This window comes from Arachis duranensis, chromosome 4 (assembly GCF_000817695.3).
Source record: "Arachis duranensis cultivar V14167 chromosome 4, aradu.V14167.gnm2.J7QH, whole genome shotgun sequence".
NCBI classification, from domain to species: Eukaryota; Viridiplantae; Streptophyta; class Magnoliopsida; order Fabales; family Fabaceae; genus Arachis; species Arachis duranensis.
In genome coordinates, this window is record NC_029775.3 from 106094978 (window position 1) to 106119245 (window position 24268).

Sequence of the window (24268 nt, forward strand, 5' to 3'; positions counted from 1 at the left end):
ATTGAAAGGAACAGTAGTAGTGGTTTACCTTGTTCTGGTTTCTGGAATATGGGCGGTGATCCCAAGATTTGCTTGAATTCAGAAAATGATTTTTCGCAATCATTCGTCCATATGAAATTTTGCTGCGGCTGGTAAGAATCTTAATAAGGCGGCTAGGCACCCTGTTAATCATTGTACTTCTTTAATCGTCATTGGTGATTGCATGTTTAAGATAGCTTGGCACTTATCCGGATTGGCCTCTATGCCTCGATTTGTTAACAAAATTTCGAGGAACTTTCCTTTCTGTACTACAAATGCACATTTTTCTAGGTTTAACCTCATGTTATGTGTTCGGAGTTGTTGGAAAACTTCTTTTAAGTCGGCCTCGTGCTGTTCTTCTGAGCTGGACTTGATGACCATGTCATCAACATATATTTCAATATTTCTTCCGATTTGTTCTTTGAATATTTTTTCCATTAGTCTCTGATAAGTGGCACCTGCATTTTTTAGTCCGAAAGGCATTACTTTATAACAAAAGTTACCTTGGTCGGTTATGAATGTTGTCTTGTCCTCGTCGTTTGGGTGCATTTGGATCTGATTATATCCAAAGTAGGCATCCATAAAGCTCAGCACTTTGTAACCTGAGGTGTCATCTACAAGTCTGTCAATGTTCGGCAATGGGTACGAGTCTTTTGGGCAGGTCTTGTTTAGATATGTGAAGTCCACACACATCCGCCATTTCCCTGAGTTTTTTCTGACCATAACCACGTTTGCTAACCATGAAGAAAATCAGACTTCTCTGATGAAACCCGCATCGAGTAGTTTTTGTGCTTCTATTGCTGCTGCACTTCTTCTTTCAGTTCCCAGATTGCGTTTTTTCTGTCTTACAGGTCGGGCATTGGGGTTGACTGCTAATTTGTGGCAGATGAAGTTTAGATCGATCCCTGGCATGTCAGCCGGGGTCCAGGCAAATAAGTCGGCATTAGCTTTCAAGATGCTCTTCAGATGTTGCTTTGTTTTTGCAAAAAAAGCTGATCTGATGTTAGTATATTGATTTTCTGTATTTAAATATACCTTTTCGAGATCGTCCATTGGAGAAGGATGACTGCGATCGTCCCTAGGGTCCATTTCAGCCAGGCGTGGTATGTGCTCCGAATTGTACACTAAATTAAACCTTGGAATGGCTTCCTTCTCGACCTTTTTTGAGCTTGCATTGTAGCACTATCTGGCCTCCTTGTGGTCGGCGTGGACTATTGCTATTTTGTCATCCTGCAAGGGGAACTTGACACACAAATGAATGGTGGAAACAATGGCTCCAAAAGAGTTAAGGGATGGACGTCTCAAATGATATTGTAAGGGCTAATACAGTCGACCACTAGAAATTTAATGTCCAGTGTTTTAGAGTTTGGGGATTTTCCTAATGTCGTTTTCAACCAGACATAACCTGATATGGGGACTCTTTCGCCCGAGAAACCTGCCAGTTCTGCTCCTGATGGCTGTAGTGACTTATCGCTTAATTGCATCTTCTTGAATGTGGAGTAGAACAAGACATCGGCACTGCTTCCTGGATTGAGTAACACCTTTTTCACAGTCAATTCTCCCATGCTTACTGAGATTACTACTGGGTCGTCCAGGTTTGGAGTTTTTGACTTGAAATCAGAGGCACCGAAACTGACGTCGGCCGAGGAAGTTGGAGTTGGAGAATTCTACTGAGTTCCTTCCATTGTCATCATGGCTCTGTAATTTTGCTTCCTTTCTGTGCTTGTTATCCCTCCTCCGGCGAAACCTCCTGATATGTTGTTTATGATCCCTTTGGATGTGGGGGTTTCTACTGGGTCACACCATGTTCCTTTGTCTCTGCGTTCCGAGTTATACCTCGGCTTGCTCGTGTCAGCTGCTTCCTTCTGGTTCCTTGAACCGATGTATTTGTCTAGTAGCCCCTGTCTTGCCAATCTTTCCAATAAGTCCTTAGCTGCCACATACTCGTCCGTGGTGTGGCCGAACTTCTGGTGGAACGCGCAATGCTTTCCTTTGTCCACGTACTTTTGATCATGGTATGTTCCCGCTTTGACTGGTGGCTTTATGAGTCTGTTGTGTAATATATCCTTTATTATGTCCTCTCTTCTCGTGTTGAACCTGGTATATGAATCAAATATTAGAGTTAGTTTAAAATATTTTCTATGATCTTTAATAATAGACCTGCCCGACTTGTCATCGTCTTTTCGTGATGGTGGTTTTTCATTTCTTCGCGTTTCACGCAGTTCTTCTATTTCGATCTGTCCCGTGGCCTTGTCTTGGAATTCCTCTAGCGTCTTCGGCTTGGCCACAGCTATGGCTTCCTGGAACTTTCCTGGTTGGAGGCCACTCTTGATAGCATGCAATTGTACTTCTGGGTTTAAGTCAGGGATCTCCATGGCCGCCGTGGTGAAACGCGTCATGTAGTCCTTGAGGCTTTCATGCAGACCTTGATTGATCGTGATGAGATAATCCGAGTCTCTCACATAAATTTTGGAGGCTGCGAAGTGATTGATGAACATCTTGACGAATTCGTCAAAGCTAGTTATGGACCCTGCAGGAAAATTAGAAAACCACTGCAAAGCAGCTCCATTTAGGAAAGTAGGAAAGGATCGGCATAAAATGGGGTCACAGTCACTGTTGAGAAACATCATGGACTCGAATTTGGTGACATGGACTTTTGGGTCCCCGATCCCCTTGTATGGTGTTAGGGTCATCAGGAGTGTAAAATTCTGGGGCATTTTGTAACTCATTATGTCTTTAGAGAATGGGTTAGCTCGTCGCCTCCTAGACTTGGTGACAGTTTCTTCTGTCTTAGCATTGGACTCTGACTGATGTTCTTCGTGCTGTTCAGCATTTGTCCTTTTGCTATCGACCTTCCGATCTCCGTTGTTTTGCATCGCCGCCAACAGTTCGGCCATCCACTGGTTCTCTGCTAGAAGCGCAGTGTTTGCGGCCGTGAGGTTAGCATTTGTCCGGGGAGGTTGTTGAGTTTCCGAATGATCCGTCATGGTTCTTTTCCTGCAAAGAAAGAGTAAGACACAATAGATATGGGTGAGTTAAAGAATGGTTATATCTTCGGGTGTGGAGGAATCAATGCCGGCCCCACGATGTGCGCCAAATATTCTTGTCCGGATACCAGTGCTGAGCTGTACGTCGGTTTCCTATCGGTTGAGATAAAGCCGGCGATCTAAGCTGGTTGGGTTGTATCCTCAAGAATCTGGACCCGAGCGTGGTACCTGCAAAAAGGACTCCGAGACCCAAGTCAGTAGAATAAAAGATTGAATAAAAGTGGATGAAAATGAATGAGGTCTCGGTAAGTATACTAGGTTTCTTTTTTTCATGTGTGTGGTGTAATTCCTTGTCTGGCTTTATAATGTGATTTGCTCGCTTAGTGGTCCGTTAGTCTCCGTAATTCTTGTTTGTTGTAGTCCGAGATTGAGTGGAAAAGTTTGAATCCGAAATCTGCGGAACGAGATTTGTTTGAATTGAGCCGTTGAGCCGAGGTATTTATTCGGTCTTATCCGACTTTATGGAGGTGCAGTACACTACTAATAAAAAGTATATTAAAAAGGAACTATTCTTAAAATTCTTATAATAATTCAAATAACTATTGTCAAGTATAATCAGTATAAGTATACCAATTTTTGTTTGGGTTTAACCACCAATTTGTTATAAAAAAAATTTAGCCGTTAGCAAAATAGATTTTAAAAGATGTTATCTTAAATAATTTAAAAATAAGAAAAAATAATTAACTAATATTATATTTTTTGTAAGTGAAAAAAATTATATTTATCAAATTATTTATTTATTTGATTCAAATTTTTGTGACTATTTGAATAAATATTTAGAAAATGTACAAAAAAATTTAAAGTAAAATTTGATCTCTAATTTTTTTTTCAAGAAAATTTGATCATTTACAATATTTTTTTAAAAATACTTTACATAAAATTACTAAATTTTAAAGATAAAAATATTTTATTTTTTTAATAATGATTTGATTGCGTACTTATTTATTATTAGCATCTTTTATATTTTTTTTATCATCGACGTGAACTTTTAAGTACTATTTTAATAGTTTACTCATTTTTTTTATTTATCAAATATAAAATATTAATTTATCCTCTTAAAAAAATGCAAACACAACCTTTTCAATAAATAATTTATATATGAATAATATTAGATGTGTATTAAAATCAGGTATTAAAATTAGTTATTAGTATAAAATAGTATTAGAATATAAAATATAAATTAAAAATAAATTAAATAATACATACATTATATATATAATATAATGACTAAATCTGGTATATAGCTAATTTTAATATATACATAATTTTTTAATATATTTTTAATATCATTTGGGTAAACTATTAAAATAGTTTTCAAAAGAACGAAAGACATTTTTTTTTCTTTTATAAGTAGCAAATAAATTTTTGATTTGGCAAACAACTTGTGCATTAAATTCGATTTTTTGTGAAATTATTTGGTTAGGTATTTAACTGTATGCAAAAATCAAAGGAAAATTCGATCATTATACCTCTTTTTTCCCGTTTTTAAATTTTTTTCAATTATCGAAAAAAAGGAAAATCATAAAAAAATTTGCTTAATATAAACACTAAATTTTAAGTAGGAAAAGATTTAATTTTTCTATTCTGCAAAATAATCGCATTAAAATTCGATATCAAAAACCATTTTTGAGACATATATCTAATATTTGGTTATTTTTGTTATGCTTTTAAATATTTTGGCGACTTATTGATTGTTTGTATCTTTTAAAATTATTTTTGTTAATAATATAAACTTTTAAAAATTATTTTAATATTTTATTAATTTTATTTATTTATTGTGTTTAGATTCCAACACTTAAGTTTGATTTGGTAAAATTTTTAAAAATGTGAACACCTCATTGTGTTTGGTAAATCAAAAACCTTATATGTTTATATTAACCGTTTTTAAAAATTAGAGGCTTTTAAAAGTACCTAAGGAAAAAATTTTTAGAGGTAACTTTTACTTATCAAAATTCAAAAATCTAATATAATCTCATACATTAATTAATATCCAAATTTAATTTTTAGATTAATGTCTATTATAGTATTTTTAAATTTTAAAATCTAATTTATCAAATATACTTGTTGTTGCTTATATTTATTAAAAATTATCTTTAATTTAATTTATTAAATATAAATACTAAAATTATCTTTTAAAAATAAATTTTTATAAACTACTTTTAAAAAGTAAAATTTTATCAAACTAAGTCTTAAAGGGCCAGTTTGAATAGGTTCATAAGTGACTTTTTTAACTTTTAACTTATAAAAATGTATAGTATTAATGTCTGGTACAATTTTCAAAATAAAATTACAATTTTTTAAAAAACTATTTTAGTGGTTAAGGAGAAGTTAAAAAAATGACTTCTCTCATAATAAAAAGCTTTTTATCACTTTTCTTTTAAAATAAGTATTTTTAGAACTAAAAAACAAATACAAAATAACTTATATATAAGTTACTTTTAATATAAGTATTTATTGTTTAAACTATTTCTTCAAAAGTAACTTAATTAAGTTGTTTATCCAAACTGACCAACATGTCTAATTTAAGTTGTTACAACATTAAACGAGAACAAAATCATTTTTTTTAATATTGTAAAACCACAAGAAAACAAAAAAGTTACGGTACCAAAACAAAAAAATCACATATTTCGCGAAAATTAAAAACTTATTTAAACCTTTTTCTATCAATTACTGTGTATTTAAAATATTTTTCACGACAATAGACTTAAATCTAGCTTGTTTATAATCTTTATCAAATCATTTGCCAATGCTCTGTACCTAATTAAATTGATATTTTATAATTTTGTATTATTAAGAGAATAAAGTAAATTTAGAAACGATCCGCAGCATATGTGAATGTGTTTAAGAGAATTAAGAAAATTAACTTACCAACAATGCTAGGGAACCAACTCTATATAAGCCAAGAATCAGCCAAATGATAATCGGATGTTGCTATTAATAGGCACACAGATGTTTCTTTTTCTTGTAAATTGGATGGTTTTAGATATGATTTCTATGTTTTATGTGTTACACATTAATAAAACAATTAATTATATGGAACCAACTAATGAATGATCAAAGCATCTGTTCTATGATTCTCTCCTAACACTATCGTATCTTTCCTCATGTTTTGAATGTGGTCAACAATAATTTAACAAACAAATTAAATTATAAATTAATAAAACTAATTATAATTAATTATGTTGTTCCATTCTTGGCTGATTATTAGTTGGTTCCATATACTTTTCCTTAACTTATTCGTGTTCCATGAGATCATACGATTGTAAGCCTGAATAAGAAAACTGAAACAAAAACCTGCAAGGAAGTATATTCTCTCAATTCTCAAATCTATTTTTGTATTAAATGCTAATTGGTTTCTCATCAGTATAAATATTGCATGCCAAATTGCTGAAGCTTTATTTCCTTGACAACTTATTTACGGCTAAACTTACAATAAGCTGGAATCTTTTCTGAAGGAACAAATTACTTAGAGAAGAACAAATCAATTGAATAAGAGACAGAAAACACAATAAATTATTAAAAAAAAAAACCCTTAATTGAAAGCGTTCAACCTATAGAGATTTGACTAAATTTTATACAAATGGGTTTTGATTATAAACTTTTAAATTATACAAAATTAAGAGAAAATTGGACGTTTTGACTTATTTACTGAGCATTGGGGATAAAGTTTTAAATTATACAAACTTATGAACCAGACACGATTATGTTGGAAAAAAATAATAATGGGGGCAGTAATTGAAAATCAACTAGTTCATTAATTCTTCTGTAGTAAGGCTAAGCACTTTGAGCTTAGTGTTTTTGTTGCAAATCTTTTTCTCTACAATAAACCAAGCACTTTGTGCTTGATCTTCATTCTGTGATATACACAGACAAAAAAAATGTCCCCCAACTACACTCCTCTTAAATAACACATTCTAAATAAACCACTCTCGGCACCAACTTTAGAGAGTTTCAAAGTCAAAGCGAAACCCACTCTCAATTAGCAAACTATATATCTAAGATTATGTTTGAGAGGGGATGCATAGAGTGATAAGATAGTTAGTTAAGCAATTCTCAAATATTTAAGAGAAGTTAGTTAAGTTTGTTATAAGCTACCATTTCTCTTATGTTCTCCATTATTTTTATATATGACTTCAACAGGTGTAGGTTCAGAATTATCAATCAATACGACAAAGTATATATCAATTGGACAGTGTCAATTTTTGTTAGCATGTGGAGAGGATCCACAAAGGACTAATGAAGAGAGTAATGTCGCATCTTTCAACATTCAAAAATCAGAGCAGCGAAATATTAAAAATGTGTTTCTCAAGTTTCTCTTTTATGCGCTGGTGTTTGATAAAAAAGGAGAACAATTATTGTTATACCAGGCCCTGAAATTCGAGAGAACACAAAAGAGAGGTGTTATCTTCCAACCAACATTGACACAGCTATGATTTATACAGCTTGGTTCTTGATTATAAAAACAGTGTTTCATCCAACATATATCAAGCACAAACGAAAAGCTTAATAGGAAATAACTTTCAGCAAATTGAAAACGAAGTATAAATTATAGTCACATTCAGTTTTTATAAATTTTAATCAACTCACATTGAAAAATCCAAGAGTAACATGCATTGATCTTCATCTGTAATGCCAAGTCTCCATCTTGTTCTTTGTTCAAATAACCTGAAAATCACAATGAAAAAAATAATAATACTAAAAGATTTGCCTAATGAAAGCAATAGCTTGAAGAGTGAATGAGTTGATGGCTTGCTTACATGTTGGGGCTGAGATGAACCTGTTTGGGTTGGCTTCGTTAATATCATTCTTCGTAGACTTGAGAGGTAGCAGTGACAGAGATATGCTTGATATGCTTAATTTGTGGCCAATCGTTGCCGGTTTCCTCTTGACATCTTGGCAGCAACAGCGGGCAGTTGTCAACCCGTAACGACCATAGAGAAGTGAGCTTGCTCATACTTTGGGGAAGCATAGCTAACTTGTGGCAGTCCCTGATTGAAAGCCATTCAAGGGATGTAAGGTCGCCTATGACCTCAGTCAAAGTTGTTAACTCAAGACAATTCGTGATGAATAGATCTTTTAGAGAGGTAAGATGTTTAATTCCTTCAGGAAGAGATTTTAGCTCCATTATTTCCTCCATTGCCAGGTATTTGAGGCTTTGCAGGCCCTCCCATTCCTCATCAGGTAAATCAAGTCTTCTACAGTTTTTGATAACCATATCTTTAAGTGAGCTAAGTTGTTTGAAGCATCTCATTAGAGAAGTTTTCTCACTTCTTTTCCTTGAAGTGAGAGACTTTTTTGTCACTAATATAAAGATATTCAAGAGAAATGAGGTTTTTTGCCCAATCTTCTGGAAGAAGAGATTGTTCCTCCACAGTTATCATTGATAAATATTTCAGCTTGGAGAGAGGTGGGGAAGAATTTGAAACCAGGTCTGAATCTGGTAGCGGACTGCTATTGCTAGCACTTGTATGATTGATGGTTTCCAGCAATGGTTTCACGCTGGAGCCTTCTAGCACCAACCTGTTATCGAGATTTGGATACAGTGGCATACATCCTAGTTCTGGACAGTATCTGATAATCATTTCTGATATGGAACCGAATATAGCAATGCTGCAAGTTCTACCCTTCCACCAGCTACTGAGCTTTGGGCAATCTGATATTGAAAGTTCTTTTAGGAGTTCCAGTCCTAGCTCACTGCAATCACCTACTCGGTCTGTTATGTACTGCAGAGAATCCAATCTCTGAAGTTTGAGAATTTTTAGTTTAGGAAATCCATCTAACGGAGGAAGAGATTCACATGTGGAGCAGTTGTACAAATTGAACTCAACAAGATTTTCAAGGGACCAGAGCCAATCTGAAAACTGTCTACCTCTATATCCAACAATGTGTAGCTCTTGTAGATTTGCATGATGCTTAAGATGTCCTAGGCATATTTGGTCATTGTTATTATTATTGTCATCCTCCTCCTCCTCCTCCTCCTCGTCTTCATGATTCCATTTCAGAATAAGGTGCTTAAGATACTGTTTATCTTTCAAATAGGCATGTCCATCCTCCCCTTCCTTAAATTTCAATCGCTCCAAATGTGAAATTTCCAACTTCCCTCTCAAGTTGTTCAGACTAATGAGATCCCCAAAATCTTGAACGCTCTTGTAATTTTGGCTGCTGCTGGCCACGAATTGTGACAATGTTTGAAGATTTGTCAGTTTCTTCATCTTAGAAGGCATGTGTGTCAGATGCATACATTCCTCTATCTCCAGGTGCCTAAGACTCCTCATACGATTCAAATCATGGGGCAACTCTCTGAGCTTGTGACAATGAGACAATACTAATGTCTGTAAATGCTTCAACTTACAAATGGAATTGGGAAGCTTCTTCATGTTGTTGCGTGATAGATTAAGGTATCTTAAACTCTTCAACTCCCCAATTGAAATGGGTAACATCTTCATACCCAGCTCTGATAGTTTCAACACACGCAAGCTCTTGAACGCACAAATAGACCAACTTAACTTCACCTCGTCTAGAATCCGCAATGACCACGTATCGAGAAGGGACATGTTGAAGGAGACTGCACGCAGGTTCTTGTTGTTAGAAAGGAGTGATTTGAGTCTACTATTTGAAACATCAAAGTCATCAGTCAGCTCCACTCGGCGGATTGTTTCCTTGACAGTCTTGTCATTATTGTACATGTGGATATGGAAGTTCTCCTTGCCAGCCACAAAGTTTGATAGTTCTTTCATTAGATCATAAGGCACAGAGCAGAAGTCGGTCTCATCTAAGATTGACCTGCGGCAAAACTCTCGTATACAGTCGAGACCCAAATCTTCTGGTTGTGGGTATTGAGGAGAAGAAGAAACACAACACATATTCACAGGTCCAAGATATCCCTCCGCCATCCAATGCTTAATTAAAATCTCAGAAAGAACCATATATGACGTAGAGAATATAAACGATAAATAAGCAAAACATTGCTTTAGATGCCAAGAGGGGAGCTCGTTGAGATATATCAACTGCATCTCCTGCATAAATTCCACCTCTAAATAGTCTAACTCTGATTCTTTAACCTCACGAGACCTGAACATTCTAGCCATTCTTATTATCGCTAAGGGGACACCACAGCACTTTTTTACCATCTTCATTTGTGTGTCTCTGGTATCTGACTCACTTGGACCTCCTTCTTCTCCTTTTCCTCCTACAACTTGCTCAAATAGAATCCATGAATCTTCTTTGCTCAGCTCTCCTAGGCTTTGCCGAAATTTTGGGCTAATAACATCGACTACAAGATAATTACGTGTAGTTACAAGGATTGCACCTCCAGCTGAACCATGTGTCTCCACCAGTTTCTGCTGCAACTTGACCCATTCCTCACGGTTCTCATTTGGAAAGTCATCCAGCACAAGAAGAAATCTGTTCTGCTCGCTCACGGCTTCTCCAAGATCAAGATTTTCCTCCATAACAATAGAGTCATTCTTCTTCTCTTCCAGTTTCATCATCTTCTTCTTCATTGCGGATTCATGAATCATACCATTCACACGGTTCAAAACAGACTCGACATAGAACTCATCATCACGGATGCCGTCAATCCAAATCACGGAACCAAACTTACTTATAATACTGTCATCGTTACAAACATGTTCAGCAAATCTCGTCTTCCCTATCCCTTGAATCCCTACAATGGCAAAGACTGGAAAATTGCCATTATCCACTCTTGTCGGTTCCAAGATCCTCTTTATCCATCTTTCCTTAGCTTCTTTTCTCCCGACAAACTCTATTTCTCCACCCTGCACATCCGAGTCCGTTAGCTTTTTGTTGCTCTTCACAGGAAGCTTGGTTGAGTCGGTTAATGCGTTGTAGTCGATTCTCAATTTGCTCGAGTTTAAGAAGTAGGCCACGAGGTGTAGGCCTGTAAAGAGAGAAGAATGTTGCCATGGTGCTCTGTTTTGGAGGCACACTGGCATCAGCTGGAGGAAGATTTAGATCGTCCAACAAGTCCCACAAATCGATGACGGCATCCGTGACATCTGTAATCCATCGAGGTGTTGCAGCATCACTGTTCTCTGGCTCCTCCTTGATGCATAACAGATGAAGTTTGATATTCTCAGCGATGGTGGTGCTCTTTTTGCCAAAAATATTGAGAGAGTTCAACCTCTCTATGATTTTAGCGATGGTATCGCCAACAATGCTCACAACCATTTTCCCCGCAAAGTCTTCTCTCGCAACAGCAGAAGGAGACAAAATTACTGGAAGCTTAACCTGTGAAGAAAGCAAAATCAATTTTGATAATTAAGCAACTTAGTTTGGATTAAAAAGAATAAGTAACTTTAAAAAAAGGTTAATTTCATTGTGATGAATCCAAAATCATTTTAGATTGAACTTTGAAAAGCTTGTGATATGATCAGTATGGTGATCCTTAGTAAAAATTTCTAAAGTAACTATTAGTTTTCGAGAATTTTAAAATGGGACGTTTTAGCTTCCAAAAAAAATTAATACACAAATTAGTCTCATGATTTCTCTCCAGCAGCTAAAACAATCCCGAGACTCATTTATCTGTTTTATGCCAACGAAAAAAGACTCTCCAGCGTGTCCAGCAACATGTCCAGGTGTCATAGAAGGATAAATTAGTCCCCAGCCATCTCATGAAAACGGCGCCGCTTAGGGCTTGGCACCAAACATAACAGTGTCCTCTCCAATTCCCACACCGCCTGCTCCTCCCTCTTCCACGCGCTCACCCACTCCAAAGCCCCCAACTTCGTTTCCGTCCTCATAGTCGCCTTCTGCGAATTGGGTCATGTCCAAGAAGCTCTATCGGTGTATAGAAACGTCTCTTCTTTGCCTCTCTTGAAGGCTTGCAATGCGCTTCTTCACGCCCTCGTCAACACCCATAGATTTGATTCACTGTGGGAGGTCTATGGGGACATGGTGTCGCGTGGATTCTCCCCTACCATTGTGAGCTACGGCATTTTGATGCAGTGCTGCTGCAGCCAAGCTGATTCTGTTGGTGCACGCAAGCTATTTGATGAAATGCTCCACCGCAAAATTGAACCAACTGTTGTGGTTTACACTATTATGATCCGTGTTCTTTGCAATGAGGGTCGAATGGGAGATGCCGAGGGCGTTTTCCGTTTGATGAGGGAATCCGGAGTGGCGCCTAATTTGTACACTTATAAGACTCTCATGGATGGTTATGGCAATGTAGCTAATGTGATCTGGGCTTTCGAGTTGTATGCTGAAATGCTCTGGTAAGAATTGCACCCTAATGTTGTCACATTTACTACTATGATAGATATTCTGTGCAAAGTGGTGGGGGATCTGAAAACGGCAAGGAATTGCTTTGTGTATATGGCAAAATTCGGGGTTGCACCCTTCTCTGTAAAAGTTTGAAGAATGTGTGGGGTTTGGTTTCTATTCAAGTAGAGAGGGGTTGAGGGCTTGAGGCAGAGGAGAAGAAGCACAACCTTGTGTCTCCCACTAAAACTCAACGTTTGGTGCCGACCTCTAAATGGCGCCGTTTTCATGAGGTGGTTAGGGATTAATTTGTTCTTCTATAACACCTGGAAATGCTGCTGGACAGGAGAGTAACCATGCTACTTCATCTTTTTCAGGTGGCATAAAACTGAGAAATGAGTCTCGGGATTGTTTTGGCCGGCGGAAAAAAATTGTGTATTAATTTTTTTTAGAGATTAAAATATCTAATTTTAAAATTTTTGAAATTAATTTGGATAATTACTCACATATCTAACTTATTTTATAACTCATACAAGCTTGTAACTTATAACACATCATGATAAGTTATTAAAGTGATTAATATGACAAGTTGATAGAATTTAAAAAGATATATTTTTTGTCAATAAATTATAATTTTTCTATATTCATCTAAAAAATTTATGAGTTTGAGTCTCTATTTTTTATATAAAAAAAAGTGACATTTTCTCTTGCGTATAACCATAAAATTAGTATAAATAAGTTTAACTTGGTTAATTTAATTTGATATTAAGATGATGGAAGTATTGTTTCCATATTTATTCCATGTACAAAGTTATTAGTCATATTTTTTATTAGAAAAGAATTGGTTTGGTAGTTTGTTTAAGTATTTATACTATTAAAAATGTTTAGTAACTAAAGAAAATCAGTTAAAAAACAATCATAATTTATTTTATTTAGTATTTATTAATTATTATAATAATTAATAAATACTAAATAAAACAAATTTTAGTTGTTTTTTTTTTTATCTTTCTAACATTATCCTTCTATGTCAAGGATTTAGTTTGGGTAGAATAATTACCTGTTTAGAATCTCTTTAAAATAAATTTGATTAAGGTTGAGTGGCATCACCAATGATTTTTATATTTCATTAGAGATTTTGTTAGAATAAAATGTTTATCTTATTTTAGAATGTTGTTATATTATATTTATTTGTAAAATATTTGATATTTATTTTGTGTCAATTCTATTTTACGCTTTTGTTCGAAATTTTAAATATATTATTTTTCAAATTACATATTGTATAAATATATATAGTTAGTCGTATTATAATATATAACTAACTATTATTTTTAACTCTAAATAAATTCAAGTTTTAAGTCTTATGTTATTTTGAGGACGGCTATATTTTATATTAATTTTTTTAACATAAAAATTTTGGTAATAATTCTTTACATACTAATGAGTCAAATAATGATTTTTAATAAATTTTTAGGAATCGTTTATTGTTACGTTTTAAATTCATAAGTTTATAAAAATGTAGATTTTCTAAAATTTGAAACTAAAACACAAAAATTGGATATCTATTCTTATTCGTTTTGATTTTTTTGATATTTTATTTGAATATAAATGGGAGGTATTTCCTTATTGACATTTATGTTTTAAAGTCAATTAACTTAAAATTAGTTAATGTCAATAATCTGTATTAGTACTAAATCGAATTAAACTGATTCGATTTACTATATATGGGTTGGTCAGTAGTAAATCAAATTAGGTCAATTCGATTTTCTACAAAAAAGACTAATTCAAATTAGGTCAATTCAATTTATATAAATATGTGCATGAGACTTTGATGTAACGATTTTTATTTTGAGACATTCATGAAATATTGGAGATGGTGTGGTTTAACTGTGTTTTACCCAAAATTTTCTAAATGAGAGAACTAAATTCGGTTTCATGATTCCAACAAACTTACTATTAACGTAAGAGGAATGTTAGGGGACCAGTAATTTTTGTGTTTTGTAACCATCAATTGGTCATTAATAGTATTTTTAATGGTGTGAAATTTACATTAATAGTGGGAGATCACTCACTTTTGTTTTGATGGTTAAATACTGGTCACAAAACACAAAAATTGCTGACCCCTTAGACTTTTCCTTAATGTAATTCAACATAGAAAAAACCATCATTTCTACTTACGAATGTTTAGAATGTTGACAAAATCATCCACAAAAGAACAAATTTAAATTTATATCCATAAAAGATGTGTTTCGTGTGATAAAATTACCCGATCCTCAAATTTTTGTTGATAATTTTAAAAAATTCACCAAAATTTTCAAATTACTCCTCCCTTCTATCTTCAACCTCTAGCACCATAATCCTTCATCACTATCATTGCCTTAGTCTCCCATAACATTACCGCATCGCCACCACTACTACTAGCACTGCTATCACCACCAAAGAAAAAAAAAGACATTCTTAACCAAATCCTAGAGGGTGACAAGAGGGAAGGAAACCATAACAACAATATTGATAGCATCGCAATTGGTAGTTGAAAAGTGAAGGAATCCAAGAAAAATAGTTCCAAAAGGGTTAAGATCAAATTGGATTCTAAAAATCGATAAAGGTTGCAGTAGCAGTGGCATTGACACCGAAGGAGAAGAGGAAGAGAAATACAATGGCAGCAATGAGGACGAGTGTTGGGAATTTGCCCCCTAAGAATGATCAAAGCCCTAGAAATTTAATGGAAAATTTTAGGATTTTGTGGTTACGCACCTGTGTTTGAAGTTCACGAGGTTAATGATAATCTTTTAATATTGACACTTAGGGTGTATGTGGTTCAAATATTACTTTGTTACAAACATTTCATTCTCATAGGAATCAAAGATATCCAAGGAGAAGGTGGGAATTGAAATGATGGTATTTTGATTTCCGGGAATCAAACTTGCTTAGGAATAACTTTTCAAACTTTGAACCAAACATGAGAATATGGTATTCCTATTTTAAAATTCCTAGAAATTATTTATAATTCCTCCAACCACACACACCCTTAAGGATCTTGAATACACGAAGATTATATATTGTATTTTAACTTAGTTATATTGTATTGTTTTAACATGGTATTAGTTATATTGTTGTCAATATCCAAAACAAACTTTATGAGAACCTTCTTTTTCATTGGTAAAGGGTGTTTTTTTTTTTGTGGTGCTAATAGTGATGACAGTATTGGTGGTAGTGATTTAGTGGAGTGATATTAGGGTGTTGCAGGTGATTAAATATAAAAAAGGAATAATTTGGAGATTTAGGTTAATTTTTTAAAAAAGTCAACAAAAATTTTGGGGTAATTTGTTTTGTTTGTCGTAAAAAATTCTTCTTTCATAGGTATAAGTTTAGTTTTGTTCTTTTGTGGATGATTTTTTTTCGTGTTATTTTCCTTCAACATAAATTTTAGAGTCAGTTATTTTTAGCCAACACTTGCCTTGTCTTGCACACGAAAATATTTAACTGGTAAAACACTACTAAATCTTAGTTAGCATTTAACAAAAATATTTTTTATGTACTGAAATACAAAATATTATAGATATGTTTTTTAACTCATTTTTAATGTATATTTTATATTTTGATTGATATAAAATTGATTTTTTATATATACACAGCGTGATTAATTAAAATAATGATATTTTTAATTTGTAAATAAGTTATTATATTTTAAAACGTTAGTATTAAGACATAAAAAAAACGTTAGTATTAAATTTTCATATATTATAGAAGTTTATAAAAGGTTTCTCCTATTATAAAAATATTAAAATAAATAAAATACTTTTAAACATATATCAGTGGAGAATAATTTAAAGAGCAATGTTATATGATCAGTAAATATTATTAATTTTTTGTCAGTATTTGACCAACAATAATTTATATTTATATTTATAGAAATTTTGCATACAATAAGTGCATAGTCTACATCTATATTTATGAGAGTTTGTACATCTGAATTAGTAAAATTTATTTATTAAAGATAATTTGGTGTTTGTGGTGGTTAAATGATTACAAAAAATACAAAAAATTGGTGGCCCAAAATATTTCTCTAATTTTTTTTCCAAGATAAAATTCATTTCATTAAATGAAAATGAGTGGTCTAAAAAAGGACAACATAACAAGAGAAAGGTTGGAACGATCCAACTTTAGTTATAATACATAATTCAATAGAAAAGAAAAAATCAAAAGGTAAAGTGAATAAAAGTGAAGGAAATCTCCAGGAAGAAAGGTCAAGAATGGTGTCGGTCTTCTCCCATGGCTTGGCGAGCAGCATCAACCAATTGAAGAGGATGGCGTCTCTTGTTCTCGAATAGCTTCTCGTTCCGGGTAATCCAAATCTACCATAATATATTTGTTGTGAATTCTTTCTTCTTCGTCGCATTGCTCACAAATTTCAGATTTTTGTCAAGCTCACTCCACCAAATCCATGGTTCTTCAATTAAAGCTGGAACAGGTAGATTAGTGATTCTCCAGGCCTCAACAGCGTCGGTGCATATCCAGAGACAATACGCAACCGTTTCAGGAAACCTGTTGCATCGCTGACATAATGGACTCACTGATGGAAGTCTTTCACTTAGCCTTTGTTGAATAAGTAGGCCTTTGTGCATAATTTTTCAAAGAAAATTTTTTATCTTGGGTTGGCATTTGACGCTCCAAATATCAGACCACAATTGCTTATTTTGATGCTATTCTGGCAGAAACTCTATTGGGGGTGGAAGAATTGGAATGCTAGCTGGTACCCAGACGCTACTGAATAGCATCCATTTTTCTCCTTTAGCCAGGTAACCTCATCATCACCTTGTTGGATTTCAGTGTTTATGATTGCCTATGCAATATCTAGTCTGAATAGTTCTTGTATTAGTATCTGGTTCCATGATCTGGTTGGTAAAATTAGGTCTGAAACCCATGTAGGATTGTGCTCTGAATTAGTCTCTGTAGTAAGAGTAATAGCCAAATAATCATGAACCCATAAATCTTCTCTTATTCTGATATCTGAACCGGTGCCTACCCTCCATAGGATACCTTTTTCCAGAACTTTTCTGCCCTCTACCACGCTCCTCCATCCCCAAGAAGGGTTGATTCCAACTTCTGCGCGGAAAAAATTGGGGTCTTTGAAATATTTACTACGGTACACCCTAGAGATTAGAGAGTTTGTTCTTGTAAGTAGTTTCCAACCTTGTTTGGCTAGCATTGCAAGGTTAAAAGCTTTAAGATCTTTGAAATTGAGACCTCCTTGGCTCTTGGACCTACAAGTAATTCTCCACCCAATCCATTGCATCCTCCTTTCCGATCCTTTTTGGCCTCACCAAAATTGCAATATGGCTCTTTGTACATCTTCTATTAGTGTCTTTGGGAGTTTAAAGCAACTGAGAGTGTAAATAGGCACTGCTGTAGCCACCGCCTTAATAAGGACATCCCTTCCACTCGATGATAGTAGAGTCCGTTTCCAATGTTGCAGTTTCTGTAGCACTTTATCCTTGATGTAATTAAAGGTAGATTTTTTTACCTCTACACTATAGCCGGCAAGCCCAAGTATCTATTCTGGTTACCCACGTGGGGAATGTGTAGTAATTCAGACAACATATCTCGGATTTGGGTGGGCATGTTCCTGCTAAAAAAGATTGAAGATTTGTCCAAGTTAACTATTTGTCCACTAATCTCTTCATAGTTACTTAAGACCCTGAGTAAACGCTGGCAGTCCTTGACCGTAGCCTTACTGAACAAAATTGAATCATCTGCAAAAAATAAGTGGCTGACTTTAGGACATCTGCGATTTAGTCTCAACTCAGAAAACTCTAGGCTCTATTCTCCTCTGTGGAGCAGATAGGATAGACCCTCTGCACAGAATAAAAAGAGATAGGGGAAAGAGGATCGTCTTGTCGCAATCCTCTACATGGTCTAAAATAACCATGAGGTGCAACATCCACAGTAATAGAGTAGGAAACCGTAGTCACCAGTCCTTAATCCAATCCATCCACTTTTTACAAAAACGCAGTTTCTCCATCATGGTCCAGACAAAATTCCATTCAACCCGGTCATACTCCTTGCTCATATCACGTTTCAGAGCAAATTCATAATCTCCATATCTTTTATTCTTCAGAGAGTGCATAAATTCATGGGCTATCAAAACATTGTCACTAATGAGTCTTCCTTTTATAAAAGCACTTTGTGAGTCACTAATAACCTTGTGAATAACTGGTTGCAATCTGTGAACAATTATCTTTGAAATAATTTTATAAACTACAGTGCTAAGACTTATAGGTCTAATCTGTTTCAAAGACTTAGTATCATGCACCTTAGGGATTAGACATATATTGGTATGATTGAAAGATTTTAGTACTCTACCTCCACCGAAAAAACTCTTGACAGCACAGAGCACATCTCCTTTGATAGTCTCCCAAAAGTGTTGAAAGAATTTAGTCGTGAAACCATCTTCACCCGGAGCTGAGAAAGGGTTAATTGAAAACACAGCTGATTTGACTTCTTTTTTTGAAATAGGCCTCACCAGAGTTCGGTTTATTGCTGCTGTTATTTTCCTAGGTATTCCTTGTAACTTTTCAGTAGGATCTTTAGGAAAGCTGGTTGAGAAAAGTTTTTCAAAATACCGTTGAGTGATTTCAACAATGCCCACCGCATTCGATGCCGTCCCCCCATCCTCATTTCTAAGCTCTTTAATTTTGTTCCTTCTGTTCCTAGCCTGAAACTTGGAGTGGAAGAACTTCGTATTTTTATCCCCCCATTTCAGCCATTGTATTCGAGATTTTTCTCTCCAGTATCTTTCCTCTTGTTCACAAGCTTCCTCAAGTTCAGCTTCTAAAATACGAATTGTTGCTCCATTTGCAAGCTGCCCTTTGTTTGCTTCATCTGATATCTTCTCCTTAAGGCTCATGATTTTTGAATTTGAATTGGAATTAGAGGTTCTTTGCCACTCCACTAGCTTGTGCCTGCAAGACTTTAACTTTTCAGTCAACTTAAACATTGCTGACCCCACTACCTCGTGCCTCCAAGCTTGCTTGATTATATTGCCAACCTCTTCCTGCTCACACCATCGCTCTTAAAATCGAAATCTTCTTTTAGATCTCCTTTCCTCTTTGTGTGAGCATAATAGCAATGCCTTATGGTCCGAGCCTAAGTCATCTAGGTGTTTGACAAAGGTATCAAAAAATTCAGACCTCCATGCCACTGAAACAAGAGCTCTGTCCAGCCTTTCCTGTATAAAATTCCCTCCAAACTGCCTATTATTCCAAGTAAATTTTTCTCCTTCAAACCCTATGTCAACCAGTCCTCCCGCATTAATGAAATCATTGAACTTTTGAATGGAGCCAGCTGATTTAGCTCTACCACCCTCCTTTTCATGGTGTGCTCTGATAGCATTGAAATCCCCAATTAATAACACTTGGTCTCCTCCATGCGCTATAATTTGCAGCAACTTAGTGTATTGCTCATCTCTTCCGGCCTCATCAGTGTGTAAGTAAACACCAATAATTTCCCATTTCCTATCCTCCTGTTGGCTTTCCATGATAAAGTGAATGAAAAACATATCATGGTTCAAAATCTGTACATTAACTCCCTCCTTTCATGTCACGACCAAACCTCCCGCCATTCCAGTAGGGTTCACTGCAAAGCAAGACTGAAAACCTATCCTCCGCAGTACTCCTTCCACAGCCGAGATATTATTTTTTGTTTCGGATAAAAATAATACGTCGGGGGAATGGGATTTATTAATCCCTTTGATGTTGTGAACTGTCAAGGGTATTCCCAAACCTCGACAATTTCACATCACCATCTTCATACCTCCTTGGGCGCCAATTGTTGGGTGGTACCCACTCCCTGTTCTGATTCAGCTGTTTTCTCCGAGCACTATTTGTTATAGCTTGCTATATCGCTGCTCCCTTCTGTTCTCCTTTTACTCCCTGAGATTGCACTATACGAATTTTTCCTTCTAGCTATCTGTTTCAGTTTTAATTTCTTCGAATTTTCCTTCTCTCCCTTCACCTCCATCACCCCAATGGAGAAAGTTAGCTCCTCCATTTTGTTCTGATTTGTAATTTTTCTTTTTTCTTCTCCCCCACTCCTTATAGCCTCTACTCCTTTAATTATTTCAGTCTCTCTTCCTTCTTTTTACTTACTGGTCAGGATCCTGCAAGAGCTTTGAGCCTCATTCTCCTCTTTTCTTTTTTGTGAACTTCTATGTTGGACAGAGAGGTTTGCGAATTCCAACATTAAATTAACAGGTACTGGCTTCTGTTCTCTGCCTTTTTCAGATCTGTTGTTATCGCTGTTTGGATTCCAATTTTCTTTTTCATCTTCCACTCTTCTTCCAATTTGCTCTACTTTGAGCCATCCTCCCCATTTCTTCTCTATTTCCTTTCCAGTCGCCACATCCTCCAAGTGCTGTTGACAATTTCTGATTTCATGTCCAATACTCCCACAATAATAATAAAAGTTACCAATGTGCTCGTATCTGAGTTGGAATTCAGTAACTATGTTATTGCTGCCAGAGATTTTTAACACTCTTCGCAATGGCTATGTAATATCGAGCTTGACCTTAATTTTTAGCAAGCTTCCTTCCTTACTCCGTATAGAGAAAATACCAACATCTAACACCTCCCCTAAGGTCTCTCCTATCCTTTTTCCCAGACCTTTTGTTTTGCACTCTCTGGGAAGCCCCAAATCTGAATCCAGATGGGTACAGAGGTAAATTCTGCATCACATATCGGAAAATTCTTCCTCCATTGCTTCAGATTAAGAATGTAATTCTTGAAAAGCCACGGAGCTCCCTTTTCTATTCGCAGAACGTCAATCTCTTTTTCAAAAAAGAATTGATAAAGGTTACTTCCATGCTCTAGAACTTTGAAACCTTCTGGTTGGGACCAAATGGCATAGATGGCTGCCTCCAATGTGCCTCTACTGAATTGTCTATCAGCGAGGAGTCTTCCAATTAAACTTTTAGAGCATTTTTCTATCCCTTCTTAGATATCTTCATTAGCGTACGAAATTACCTTATTCTCCTCTGCATCACTCATACCTTCTTGTGTATTTAGAGGGGCAGCATTGACTGCCATGATAAAACCTAAAGTACTTGACGTAAATTGACTAGCAATTTTTAGTATTACTCTAAAACCCTAGCAAAACACTAAAACCCTAGCAGCAACAAGGCACAATATTTTTAGTATTAACATTTCTCTAATTTGAAAAAGAAAATTAATAAAATTAGTATTGTTATTTATGTTTTTTTTTTAATTAAGTTCCCACAAAAATATACTTAGGAATATTGTATTTTTTTTAATACTTTTCTAACAGCAAGGACTAAGGAATAACAAGCTTTTATGCAAGATTTGATTTCTTTTAAGAATTAAATCGGACTGATCGATCTGACTGAAAAACTGGTAAACCAGGCACTGGGTCGGTTCAATTGAGTAATCCGACCACACAAGATAAATAACCAGAAAGAATCGGTTTGAACGTTTAATTTTGATGAAAATCGGTGAACCAACGATTTTGTGTAATTCGGCTAGTTCGAAACTCTCTTTTTTTTCCCTTATCAAAACAACATCATTTTGGTCGTTAAAAAAAAGCCCTTATCCTAATGTCCGAAATGGCTACCCCTCCTTCTTGGGCTCGAAGCTCTCTTTCTCACCTCATCACATCATAGTCTCTCAGTCTCTCGCAATCTCACTCCAAAACTGACGATTGCGGGCCGTCTCCTCTGCTTCATACTACGGCACGTCTTCGACTACGTCGCGTTTGTGGCTCCTCTTCGCCGTCGCGTCTTTGGCTCGCAGGCAACCTATCTCGTCACGTCTCCTTGCTCCACGTCTATCGTCGTCGTCATGGCGTCTTCTCCGTCGCTACTGCCTCCCCCTCGCCAAAGTCTGCTTTGCCGTACTCGGACAGATTGGTTTTCTCACTTTTCTGCGTTCGTGAAGTGAAATTCATCATCTCTGTTTTTTTAGTTATTCAGTTGGATTTTAATTTAATTAAGTGGGTGAGTAACTGCTTAATGATATTGAATTGTTGATTATAAATCTGTTTATATCATATTGTTAATTATAATTTGTTGATGAGCACTGAAAATATTATTGCATAACATCAGGAGTTATTCCAAGTAACATTGGAAACACATAACAAACTACAATAAAGCTATTTGTTTATAAGTGCAAGAAAAAGTGTTAGCAAACAAGTCTATTTTTTTTGTCTTTAATATGTGTCTCGACAAAAACAATAGTGAGTCAAAAACCAAACACAAGATAGAAAGTTTTTTGATGGATAAAAAATTAGTCAAATTTTATCCCAAAATAAAGACATGATGTATGATTTTGTATCTATCTCCTACTCCAAATTAATTTTTGTGCTTCCCAGTGTTTTTCTTATTTCTATCATGAGAGATAGTTATTAAATGTGGCATATGCAATATTTCATTGAATTATTCAATAACATCACCAAAAAATGGACATTAAAATGAATTTAGACGGACAGTGCAAATGATCACAACATTAGAAAATAATGGCACAAAAAGAAAGCTAGACTTTAATGTTTTAATGTTACCATCTTTCAAACATAATAGAGTATAGAAGGCAGAGCACAAAATAAAATACTATTGTGTCAAATTAAGAGTGAACCAATATCCGATCAGTTTGATTACCGATAAGTTTTTATAACTATGAGTCCTTATACTTTTTTTTTCGATTGAGTTCTTATGTCATATAAAATTTTATTATTAAGTTTATACTATAATAAAAATATTAAAATTAACAGAATATTTTATTAAATAAAATAAATATATCTAACACTTAAATAAATATTCTATATAATTTAATTAAATATTCTGTTAATTCTAACATTTTTATTTTAAATAAGGATTTAATTATAAAATTTAATATAATATAAAAAATTAATTAAAAAAATATAAAAACTTAATTAAAAATTTAATAAAATTATAAGAATCAAGTTCAGTTGCAAACTTTTAACCTATATATTTCCGTTACAATTATAAGATATCCATATTAAGAAACTTTTAAACAATAACTGGTGTAAAAAGGTGTTAAGATGGTAACTACTTCACAATTAAATAGATATTCCAATATTTTTTAAATAACATGAGATGATTAAAACATAAGTTAAGTAATCTGCAATAAAAATTATTACACAAACACAACATTATTTTCCAAAAAAGAAGCTAAAAATTAATTAACTACAAAATTTGAATTTTAACGATGAATCCGAACACAGACACTGATTACTACATAGCAGAGGAGTAGGGTATCAAGCATCCAATACATTAATGGCAGAAAGGAAGAAATCAAGAAACATGGAAGCACCGGGCGAAAGCATGTTCAATGCCTTATTTTGGATAAAAAGATTGTAACAGAAGCGTGAAGGCAAAAAGAAATAAAAGCAGGTCACTTACAAGAAGGGGAAGCACCGGTCACAGCGATGGCAATTGATGGACACGGAGGTGCGGCAAAAGCACGGCAGCGCAGCCGAAAAACAGTGATAGGTCGCACAGCTACGTAGATTATGAACGCAGTATAGAGATGGATTAGCGGCACGCACAATGAGATTTGCCGGCGTCAAACGGCAGCACGGCGGCGAGCTCCGGAACAGAGAGTAGCAGCGGCACAGAGAAGCCCAAGATAGCGGTTAACGAGCAAGAAGAAGAAAGAGGTGGCCTTTGAGTCTTTGAGAATACAGGTGTATTTTGGGGATATTAATTCTCTGTTCAGGATTTTTTGGAATTACATCTTGAGAGTAAAAATTAAAAAACCATGTGGATGATTGCCAATTGAATTCCTGTTAGATTTTTTAGTGGACACATAAATTCTTATACCTAATCTCATTACATTTTTATATAGTATAATTTCACATTTTACAAAATTAAATAATTAATTGAAAGAAAATTATCACGAAAAAAAAGTTTTTTCATACTAATAAAATAAAAAATTTAATTAATCGGTTGATTTCTA

At 34.8% G+C, this 24268-nt stretch overlaps 3 protein-coding genes across 4 annotated transcripts; 1 reads left to right on the plus strand and 2 right to left on the minus strand.

The window, feature by feature from the left end:
• Window positions 1-1685: 1685 nt before the first annotated feature.
• LOC107485479 (uncharacterized) lies at window positions 1686-8280 on the minus strand. The gene is made up of 5 exons (XM_016106015.2): window positions 8022-8280; window positions 7653-7730; window positions 3134-3233; window positions 2179-3015; window positions 1686-2115 (listed from the first exon to the last, which is right to left on the minus strand). The coding sequence occupies exons 1-5, from the start codon at window positions 8278-8280 to the stop codon at window positions 1686-1688; spliced, it is 1704 nt and encodes a 567-aa protein (XP_015961501.2).
• Window positions 7442-24039, minus strand: LOC107485553 (putative disease resistance RPP13-like protein 1). Of its 2 annotated transcripts, XR_008008577.1 has the most exons (3): window positions 23713-24039; window positions 7823-11315; window positions 7442-7730 (listed from the first exon to the last, which is right to left on the minus strand). XR_008008577.1 is itself a non-coding variant. In XM_052261189.1 (2 exons), the coding sequence occupies exon 2, from the start codon at window positions 11018-11020 to the stop codon at window positions 8330-8332; it is 2691 nt and encodes an 896-aa protein (XP_052117149.1). In that variant the 5' UTR covers window positions 11021-11315; window positions 23713-24039; the 3' UTR covers window positions 7442-8329. The 2 variants fall into 2 exon arrangements, 1 of the variants encoding a protein (XP_052117149.1); XM_052261189.1 differs by having other exon boundaries at window positions 7442-11315.
• On the plus strand, window positions 11145-12305 carry LOC107485480 (pentatricopeptide repeat-containing protein At5g61400-like). The gene is made up of 2 exons (XM_016106016.1): window positions 11145-11317; window positions 11741-12305. Exons 1-2 carry the CDS (start codon window positions 11145-11147, stop codon window positions 12303-12305), a joined length of 738 nt encoding a protein of 245 aa, XP_015961502.1.
• Window positions 24040-24268: the final 229 nt, after the last annotated feature.

Excerpts from the sequence above, each read along its gene's own strand:
- LOC107485479 (XM_016106015.2), bottom strand. The coding sequence starts at position 8,280 with ATGGTTATCAAAAACTGTAGAAGACTTGATTTACCTGATGAGGAATGG. Across the intron at positions 3,234-7,652 it reads TTACTCTTGGATTTTTCAAT|GTACCACGCTCGGGTCCAGA; the intron begins GTGAGTTGATTA and ends TCCTTTTTGCAG. Across the intron at positions 2,116-2,178 it reads GACGATGACAAGTCGGGCAG|GTTCAACACGAGAAGAGAGG; the intron begins GTCTATTATTAA and ends TTCATATACCAG.
- LOC107485553 (XM_052261189.1), bottom strand. The coding sequence starts at position 11,020 with ATGCCAGTGTGCCTCCAAAACAGAGCACCATGGCAACATTCTTCTCTC.
- LOC107485480 (XM_016106016.1), top strand. The coding sequence starts at position 11,145 with ATGAAGTTTGATATTCTCAGCGATGGTGGTGCTCTTTTTGCCAAAAAT. Across the intron at positions 11,318-11,740 it reads AATTACTGGAAGCTTAACCT|TGTCCTCTCCAATTCCCACA; the intron begins GTGAAGAAAGCA and ends CAAACATAACAG.